The sequence below is a fragment of the Syzygium oleosum genome, unplaced genomic scaffold, assembly GCF_021117445.2.
Source record: "Syzygium oleosum isolate NSW1041296 unplaced genomic scaffold, Sole_v2.1 Sole_v2.26, whole genome shotgun sequence".
Lineage (NCBI taxonomy): Eukaryota > Viridiplantae > Streptophyta > Magnoliopsida > Myrtales > Myrtaceae > Syzygium > Syzygium oleosum.
The window spans coordinates 4,610,001-4,620,687 of NW_026607510.1; the positions used below are offsets into that span (position 1 = coordinate 4,610,001).

At 38.4% G+C, this 10,687-nt stretch overlaps 1 protein-coding gene across 1 annotated transcript in view; it reads left to right on the top strand.

Moving 5' to 3' along the window:
- The window catches only part of LOC115681938 (probable WRKY transcription factor 51), a 3,703-nt gene extending 2,121 nt beyond the window's left edge, over positions 1-1,582 (top strand). The window contains exon 3 of the mRNA XM_030606052.2: positions 1,094-1,582. Coding sequence (XP_030461912.2) covers positions 1,094-1,319 — 226 coding nt within the window. The 3' untranslated portion in view covers positions 1,320-1,582. The remainder of the gene's footprint in view (positions 1-1,093) is intronic.
- The last annotated feature ends 9,105 nt before the right edge of the window (positions 1,583-10,687 follow it).

The following is a 10,687-nucleotide window of genomic DNA, read 5'->3' on the forward strand; positions in this document are numbered from 1 at the left end:
CAAAACCATGCATTAGCAAGTGGTGGTGCGGTTCTCAGCTCGTGCATGCAGCCCATAGTTTGGCACTTATATGGCCGTTGGTTCTCTACTTCTCTTATTGCTAGTAAAAGGCCGTGCATCTTCAAGCTTAATGGATTATTACTACATTCAATTCAATACTATCTGTTCCATAACTTTGAACTCCTTAGGTGGATAGTTTTTGTGTTCACGATGTAGTCACTAAACTTACGGACCAAATGATGCACGGGTCAGAACCCGAATGGATAATTCAAGTATGACATAGCGGAAACCTGCTACTTCTACTCGGGGAGATCACCGATAGAATCTCCAAGTCCGAGCTCGTATATCCAATTAACCCATGTTCACTAAAAAAAGAGTTGTGGGCCAAATATGATAAATATTTCTATATGTATATGTATGTATATATATTAATATTGTTATGAAGCTTTGCATTAACTCATTTTTATAGAGATAACTTGCAATATTATAGGGACAAACGTTAAGCATCTGATTTGCTATTTTATCAACATGCTTTACCATTGTTTTCATCGACAACATGACCATGGAAGGGCATTAATTACTAGGACTTGTTCGCCGCGGAAGATGCTGGTGGAGACTTTATAGTATATGTCGAGTGCAACTTGGTGCTGGTATTAGAGCAATATTCAACAGGAAGCTACGAATGCCTGTGTGTACCTCTTGCTAGTGCGGACACATATGTATGTCAAAATCAATATCGATTGGCACAATCTACTCAAGTGGACACATAGTACAAATGCCCTAACTTTCATAAAACAAGAACCACATCGTGAGTCCTAACGCTAATAATTAACTTGCATTTAAGTAATATTTGATTGCATCCGTATAGTTTTATCTATAGTATGCTACTTCGTGGATGTTTTATATGGTGGATACTTTGCATCTGTAAATTAATATTCTCATTCAATCCCGCGTTGTTTTAGCATTGTAGATAGCTAGTAGAACAGTAATGCACGTCATCATATTCATGTTGAGCTTGTAAAGAATTCTTCTGATCATGGCTTGTCCGATACAAAGTTTAAATTTGACTTGCATCTGATTCTTGGTGTTGCAGGAATTACTATAAGTGCTCGAGTGGAGGGTGCAACGTGAAGAAGAGGGTGGAGAGAGATAGGGACGACTCGAGGTACGTGATAACAACGTACGAGGGCGTCCACAACCACGAGAGTCCATGTCTTGTGTATTACAACTACAAGCAGATGAGGCCTGTCGTGGACGCTGTCGTTTCTGGCGCTTGGGATCCGCAGGGCCCTCCTTCACATTACTTTCCCTCCTCATAGAGGCACTTCATCAAGCCCTCCTTTTGCCATACTTCAATTGGTCTCAACATGTATCTACTCGCACGAGAGGCTCACGTGAGTAACGTCGTCTCTCTTGATGAGTATTGTGTAAAAGTTTCTTTGCCTTGACCCCGATTCGTTATAGACTCGGTGAATCGCGATATGGTTGTCTTGCCTGATCTAATGGCACTCGCATTTGAATGAGTGCGTTTCCCTTTCTCTTGTTAATCTTGAATTATAAAGTTGGAATTGGCATTTCACAATGGAATGTGTAGCTAGGAAGGGACATTTCTTCTTTGAGGGGAAAGAGTTGCGCCTATTGCATTCAAAGCCAACAAAAGGCAAAAATCAACTCTGCAATTATTTCTGACATTAGTTGTTCTCTCTCTTATACATTATATGATATCCTTTATCTCTCTTTTTTTTTTGGGTCAAAATATGATATCCTTTATCTCGCACAGTGCTCTTCTCAATGTTTTCACAAATCTCACTATATTACAACCCGCTCCTTTTCCTAAATTAAATGATTGAAAAACGTCGAATCACCAATGGGAGTACCGTGCGAAGTAAAGAACTAGTGTCTTTCTAATATGATCATTTTGTACCAAACATAATGTGATAGCTATGATTTTTTGTTTTTGGTGAATAGATCCCATCGGTGGAAGAATTTCTTGTTATGCGAGACTCTTTAACGTTTAGCCATGTAATCAATCTATAAAAAATGGTGAAGGGATTTTTCAAGTTATAGGAAGGAGGGTGTAGGAGTAGGGAACTAACGTAAGTGGGCTTTGAACTTTTTGCCCGCTGCCCACTGCCCAGTTATATTATTTTTATTTCCTTTTAATAGACTGTTCTGCTATCTTAAAATATAAGATTAATATTACGAAAATACCAAACCGATACAGCTGTGATAATTTTATCTCAAACTAATTTTTTGACCACCAAAAATCTCAAACTGGTACACCTGTGATAAATTTACCCCAAACTAATTTTTTAACCATAAAAAACCCCGAACCGATACAATTATGATAAATTTATCCTCCGTTAGTTTCCATTAAATTGAATTAATACCATAAAAAATCATAAATTGGTGCGTCTGTGACAAACGGAGGGTAAAACATAAAATTGGTACATCCGACAATTGCCGCATGTCATTTAACAAAGCAATTTGACTGTAAAATATAACGAAAATAAACTGAGGGTAAATTTGTCACAGGTGTACCAGTTTGGGGTTTTTGATGGTTAAAAAATTAGTTTAGGGTAAAATTGTTACAGGCATACAAGTTTGGGGATTTTTGCAGTATTTACCCTAAAATGTATCTTATTTAACCTTTTCTTTTCATTTTTCGGCCCTTTATTTTTTTTATTTTAATTTTTTATTGTTTTAATGTAAATTTTTAACACATAAGTAAGTTTTGACATATAAAACATGATTTCACACATATCCCATGAATGTCTAATATTTAAATCAAGATATCTCATTGTCATCGATTAAGGCTTGTCGAGGACGACGAGACGAAGATCGAGATGCAACGTGGAGCTCTGTTATGAGCGATGAGCTCGACACCAATTTGCATTGGAATTGCATGTTGGAAATTATGGGCCAATAAGCACAAGGACATAGGACAGATGAAAGATTTGCTATACCATCAGTAGAATGCAGACAAGTTTCATTTTAATAAGTGACCTAAAAAATGGAGATATATGTGCATTATCATGGTAGGTCATAAATTTTCAGTTCGATGTTCCTTACAAATATCCCAAAAAATGGAAATTAGGGTTTATCTTGCCTAAAGCACCCGTCCAAAATTGCTTGTATAAACAGTTTTTTTAAATTTGATCATGGATGAAGTTAGATCAAACGTGAATAAAGATCTTGAAATTGCATGTTGGAAACATGTCTTTCCTTCGATGATGGGTAGAATAAGTACTCGAAAATTGGGAAAAGTACCAACAAAGTTATAAATTTAATACATTTATACCAATTCAATCCTAAACCTTTGAAGTGTGGATTGAGTCATAAACATTTTAACGATTTGCCAATATAGTTCATTCGGCCAATTTTGGCCGTAAATCGCTGACATAGATACCAACTGTCCTATATGGTACAACCAGCGCTGACGTGACTAATTTTTTTCTGAGTTTTTTGTTACTTTTTTTTTGCTTTTTCTTTTCTTTCCCTTCTTTTCTTGCCAACCGTGGGTTGGCGAGGTTGCTAGCCGATCCTCACCGGCACCCTTGTGCCCTCGCAGGTCATGGGCAAGGCATTGGGCTCTTGCCCAAATCCAAGAGAGGGCCTTGACCCTCACCTGGGTTGGCAAGGGCCATGATGCCCTCACTTGGATCTAGGCAAGGGCCTGATGCCCTCGCCTGTGGCCATTAAGGGCCTTGATGCCCTCGCCTAGCTAGGCGGCCGGTGACCTTGTCGGCCTAAAGTTGTAAAAAAAAATAAAGAAAGAAAAGAAAAGAAAAGAAATTAATAAAAAAAATTCAGAAAATTGTAAAATTTGTCAGCGTCACCGTCAATCATGCCATGTAAGACGCCCGGTGTCCAAATCAGCAATTTTTAGCCAAAATTAATTGGATGGACTACATTGGTAAATATTGAAAATGTTTAGAACTCAATTGGCACAATTGAAAGGGGGAGAATTATCAAAATAGTCTTAACCTTATTACAATTGTGCCAATTCAGTCATAAACATTTTTTTTTGCCAATTGAGTTCTAAACCTTTTGCATATGTACTAATTCAATTTATCTAGCTAATTTTAGTCGAAAATGACTTACATGGACACCAAGCATCCTATGTGGCGTGGTTAGCGCTAACGTGGATATTTTTAAATAATATTTTAATTTTTTGAATTATTTATTTATTTTCTTTTTCCTTTTTTTTTCTTTTCTTTCTATTTCTTTTTTTTTCTTCCCTCCTTCTTCTAGCCGATCACTGACCGGTGATTGGCCAAAGGTGAGGGCCAGCGAGGGCCCTCACCGATGGCTGGGGGAGGCTTGACCTTGCCAAATTTGGCAAGTTCGAGCCTCGCCCAGTAAAGGCAAAGGTCTCCCTCGCCCAACGACGGCAAGGCGAACCTTGTCAGTGGCCAGCGGCCATCAAGCTCGCCATCCCTTATCTCTGGCCAGTCGCCGAGGTCCGATTGATCGACTAGAGGAAGAAGGGAAAAAAAAAAAGAGAAAGAAAAGAAAAAAAGGGAAAAAGAAATTAAAATATTCGAAAAATTATTAAAATATTATGTAAAAATGTTTATGTTAGTGCTGGCCACGCCACGTAGGACGGTCGACGTCCATGTCAACGATTTTTGGCTAAAATTGGCCTAATGGAATGAATTGGCACAAATGCAAAAGTTTTAGGATTGAATTGGCAAAAAAAAGGTTTAGGGCTAAATTGGCACAAATAAATTAGGTTTAAGACTTTTTTTATACTTTTGCCCGAAAATTGTATATATAGGCATATTTAGGCTATTTTTGTCTCAAGGAAAATGAATGAATCGGAAAACATTTTCCTAAAAACGTTCGCTTGATAAAATAGTCAATGAAAATATTTTCTTTATCGATAACAATTTATTTCTAATTATTTTTGCGGACGATATAAATATTTTCATTCATTCTTTTTTGTAAGCGATACAAGCGATTATTTTTGGAATTTTTTTTTCAAATTATTTATTTTTCGGGAAACAAACGCATACAGTGGACAATGGACTTGTTTCGTTTGATAAAGGACATAGCAAGTACTAAAAAATTTGGCACTTGGTATGGGACGTGATAGGTATAATCAATGACAGTACAAATTCAAACGTATACTTTTAAAGGAGTCTAATATGAATCTCATTACTTCTTAAATGTGTGATCGGTGTCATCCTAAAAAATAAGCCTAGGTCTCTAACTATATTGGACCGCCGATGCATATACTTGTTCGTATTCCTAAATGCTAATGTCTAATCAAATTGAGTTCAATATTGCACGCATGCCACTTCTCGAATTTGCATTTTTTATAATGTTGTCAATCATTCAACTTTCTAATCGCTCAAATCCCGCTAGGCTGAAGAACCCTTTTTTTTCTCATAAGTGATAAAGTTAGACACAAAGACCCGAAGTCTAGAACCCTATTGTCATTTACACACACTCGATCCCACTTAAAAATCTTCTGATGGCGTACAGTCTCATAGTCTCAAGGACTACATTGAGACCGGTGTATCCTGGACTTTCAGCTCCTGTCTGTTCGAATCACTTGACATTTCAAGTAATATCTCTTCAAGAAAGACAAACATCGTATTTATGATATAAACTTGGTCCTATCCAAAGCAGGAAACTCATTACGGAACATTAACCTTTCCTTATCATTCTCCAATAGGGTGCAAATTACACTACAAAAAAACAAGGGATTAGCGACGAATTTTGCGACGAAAAATTTGGAAAAATCCGTCGCAAATCAAATTTGCGACGAATTTAGCGACGGAAAAATTCCGTCGCTAATAGGTAGTCGCAATTTCCTCGCAAATAATTCGTGCAAAATTCGTTGCAAATAATTAGTCGCAAATTAGCCACGAACACTATCCGTCGCAAAATTAGTCGCAAATTTCGTCGCGAAATTCGTCGCAAATAATTCGTCGCAAATTAGCCACGAACTTTATTCGTGGCAAAATTTGTCACGAAATTCGTCGCAAAATTCGTCACAAAATTAGCCACGAACTTTATTCGTCGCAAAATTTGTCGCAAAATTTTGTCGCAAAATTGGTTGCAAAATTCGTCGCAAAATTAGCCACGAACTTTGTTCGTCGCAAAATGTATTCGTTGCAAATTAGCCACGAACTGTAATGGTCGCAAAATTCGTCTCTAAATATTCGTCGCAAATTTTACACAATTTCGGCCATCAAATCTTGTCCATATCAATAGCTACGCATTAATGTACATTATGTAATACATTGAAAACAATCAAAGGACACGAGACAACCATAGATTCCGCCTCAGAAACAGAAAACGAACAAACCAGACACAATGCCATATAATTGAAAAATATAACTGAAGGAAAGATGCTAGTCCGCAAAAAATAATGATATATGCAAAGTTGCAAAGTCTGACATGATGCTTTTTGATATCCAATCTTATAATACATTCAAAATATTCATAGGAGACGGGACAACCATAGATTCTGCTTAAAAAACGAAAAATCGACAAACCCGGACACAAGATTGGGCAGCTTTGGTACTCGGCGGGACACCAAAGCGAGTCACTTTGTCGACACACGATGAAATGTGGATACATAAATAAAGATATTCAATCAGTCCAGAATATAAAAGAAGTGTTTATGCATGGATGTGGAACTAGGTATAAAAAAATAAGTAAGAGGGTTAACAAAAAAACGTTTCAGGACGAACATCAATGTTCTTACATATGAATATGAGTCAACTTTGACATCCACTGTAGTTTTTTCACCCTTGTAAACCGTATTTCTGTCACCTAGGAAAAATTAGATCCTTGTCCAAACAGCATTCAACAGTTTAATGACTTAGAGAGGTGAATTACCAACACCAATTCCCAGGAAGAGAGGACTCAAAGTCAATTAAGGCATGTATTTCTACATTGTTCAAATATCATGATTTTTTTTAACAAGCATGTCATCATGGGATCTCTAAATTTTCAGTTTTTCGCAAGCAAAGAACCTAGTTGTAAGAAAGTTGTGCACAAAAAGTAATTGTAGGGCAGGAACATATTGGGTGAAACTTCACTTATGTCATAAAAGATTGTGAAGCAAGCTTACCCCCGATTTTGGGAATTTTAACTAGAAAGGACCGAGAAAATTATCATCATCATCAGCAATCTCAGCATCATTGTGTCGCTCATCATTATGCCCATCACCTATTGGATTGGCGGGAGGTACAGGAGGAACCTCACCGCGATTGAGGTTGAGGTGTCGCATAACGATTTGCATTTGTTGTTTCAAGTCATTTATTTCTTCGTCCCTCTCTACAATTATATTTTTCAGTTGGTTCACTTCTTGGGTCAATTGCTCGTCATGTCGTGTCCTCCTTCGACCAGCCGCATTGGATGATGAAGTTCCAGCATGATTCGGCATGTACATCCTTGACAAGGATCCCATCCCAAATATTTTTCCTTTTTTCATCCCACCCGTTGCCTCCACCCATAATGCCATACTGTCAACTGATGGCTCAGACGCAGCACAACCATCACTACCACTAGCATTGCTCATTAAAAGTTCATCATATTTTTCCTACATTAACAATATAGATGAAAATAAAATAACTTCATATATATATATCTATCATAAATATTAAAATCATTCACGGTTTTCATTCTAGTTTCCATAAAGCCCAAAGTATAACCTTACATACCTTAATAGCTTTTGCTCGATCGCCAGCCCATGTCTTATCTTTCTTTTGAAATGCGCGTTCAAATGTAGCTGCAAATGTCGGTTCCGTCCCCAATTCATGTGCCTACAAAATGTAAACATGAGTAATTGAATTAAATTAACTTATAACTTATTTAACAAACTTACCAGTCGTTTGCGATGCTCCCCAATGTTGATAGAGCCCCCAGCATATGTGGCAGACCCTTCACTAGAACTAGAAGATCGATTCTTTTTATTCTGCTCACTGATTTGCTGACTCTTTTCAGTTTCCCAAATTCTATTAATTTCCGTCCAATTGTCAGCTGTAATGAAAGCCGGCTTCACTTTCTTGATCTTCGCTCTATTCATCACATTTCGTATGTGATCACTGACTTTTTTCTAAAAAATTCTTCTCACTTCATTCTCTTCCTCTTCATCCCACCTGAACTTCCGCTGCAATCAATACAAGAAAAATTGAAAGTTATTATGATGGTCACATATCCATTACCATGCACCAGACAATTTAGCGATAGATTTTGTTAAGTTCATCTCGGGAAAAATATCTGGTCCCTTTAGTACCGAAAACTAAAGAGTTGTTCTAGTCCCTTTACATCATTCTTGACCATCAATATACTATACCGAACTTAGTTGGTGAGAAAATAGAATATCTAAAACTTACCTTGAACTCATTCCACCACAAATCTTTCACTTCTTGTGGAATACTTCTGTAATTAATATACTGCCCCATCCAATAGTTTTTGACTATTTTATTCAGTTCCCTCACAACAAATGGAGCATCCGTGAATCTACAAACATACGGATATTGTGCAACATCGATAATTCAGTTGACATCCATATCTAAAGCCATAAATATTACATATACTAAGAAACAAAATGAAGTACTTATGAATCTCCAAATGGGCATATCATGAATCGGTTGTCTTCTTCACCTGTGTTTCCGTCATTATTCGATTGTTCCGCTGAATAATAAGGTGGATCGGAAGGAGATGGATCTAAAGGAGATGGAACTGGAGGAGATTCAGTTGGCATGTGGCCAAGTCCCCTAACATGTTCTTGAGTGTTGGAAGAAGGGCCAACGTGTCCATATTGTCCATCAGCATATAGTGGTTGAGGGTTAGATGAAAGGACAGGGGAAGAGGAAAGGGACGAGGACGAGGACGAGGACGAGGACGAGGAAGGGGCTGGTCTTCTATGCATGTGACCTCCACGTTTATACTGACAAGTAGGAAGATTAGACAAATATGTAAAAAAATATGAACACGTATTACAGACACATAATGACGTACATGACGAAACTTACCATTTTGGTTCAGAAGCAGAAAATGTTCCCTCTTAATTAGCCAATGCCGAGTGTTTATGACGTGCAATTTCCTACGAACAAATATACTATGAATCGCACTCATTTTGATATCAAACATCAATATATGAGCACGATATGCCATGCTAAACCGACAATAGCCATAATTAACCACACGATCCACTTTCAAACCACACGATAATTCATCAAGTACAAGAACAACCATGAAACATCAATTTCAGCCACATGATCTTCGTTCTCGGCCACACGATCATCAATCAAAGTGGGTGGCCACATGCATTATAAGTCATTCTGTGAAGTTTTGAAATTTTTTATTTTTTTTATTTTTTAATTTTTTTGGGCACCTACAAAAATTTAAATTTCACTCAAAGTGGGTGGCCACAGGTATTCTAAGCCATTATGTAAATTTTTGAAATTTTTTTAATTTTTATTTTTTTTGGGCACCTAAAAAAAATGTAAATTTCACTAAAAGTGGGTGGCCACAGGTATTATAAGCCATTCTGTGAAGTTTTAAAATTTTTTATTTTTTTAAATTTTTTTTGAGCACCTAAAAAAATTTAAATTTCACTCAAAGTGGGTGCCCACAAGTATTCTAAGTCATTCTGTGAAGTTTTGAAATTTTTTATTTTATTATTATTTTTTAATTTTTTTTGCACCTAAAAAAATTTAAATTTCACTCAAAGTGGGTGGCCACAGGTATTTTAAGCCATTTTCTAAAGTTTTGAAATTTTTTATTTTATTATTATTTTTTAATTTTTTTGGGCACCTAAAAAAATTTAAATTTCACTCAAAGTGGGTGGCCACAGTTATTTTAAGCCATTTTGTGATATTTTGAAATTTTGATTTTTTTTTATTTTAAAAAAAATTCACCAAATTTAATATTTTCCCAAAATCTGACTTTTTTTTTAATTTTCTGGAAATATTTATGAATTTATCTAGAATTTATCAATTTTAACGCATTTTTTAAAAAAACGCTTAATCAACCACACGATCGTCATTGAACGCTTAATCGGCGACATAATCGACAAATTAACCAGGCGAACATCGATCAAAGCCACATGCAATCCTGAAATTGGCCTCTAATTTAGCCAACCAATTCGACACTAAACAATCCCTAAACAAGTCCAATTAATACTCATTATACTAAGTAGGGTTTATAGAGTCGCTTACTTGGTTCAAGGCTAAGAAAAACCAAACAATAATAATATTTTGGTAGGTCGGCCAGTGGGGGCTCGTCGCGGGCCCAGTGGTGGCTAGTCGGCCAGGCGCTCGGCTACGGCCGGGCGAACGACGGTGGAGCTGGGCGGCGACGACGTCGGGCGGCGGCTGGGCGGTGGGGACGGCGTTGGACGGCGGTTGGGCGGCGACGGCGACGGCAAGTCCTTGGGCGAGGGCCGGGCGGCGACGGCGCGCCCGGCGAGTGCTGGGCGGCTGCGAGGCGGGTGAGCGAGCCGCGCGCGGCGAGCCGGGCGGTACCGGGCGGCGACGCGGGCCGAGCGGCCGCTGGGCGGCGGTGAGCTCGGGGCGAGGCCGGGCGGCGGCGAGCTTGGGCGAGGCCGGGCGGCGATGGCTTTAGTCGGCCGGCCGTGGCTGGGCCGCGAGGCGCGCGGCGAGGCGCACGGCGAGCCGGGTAACGGCGGCGAGCTCCGCCAGGCGAGCTGCGAGCACAC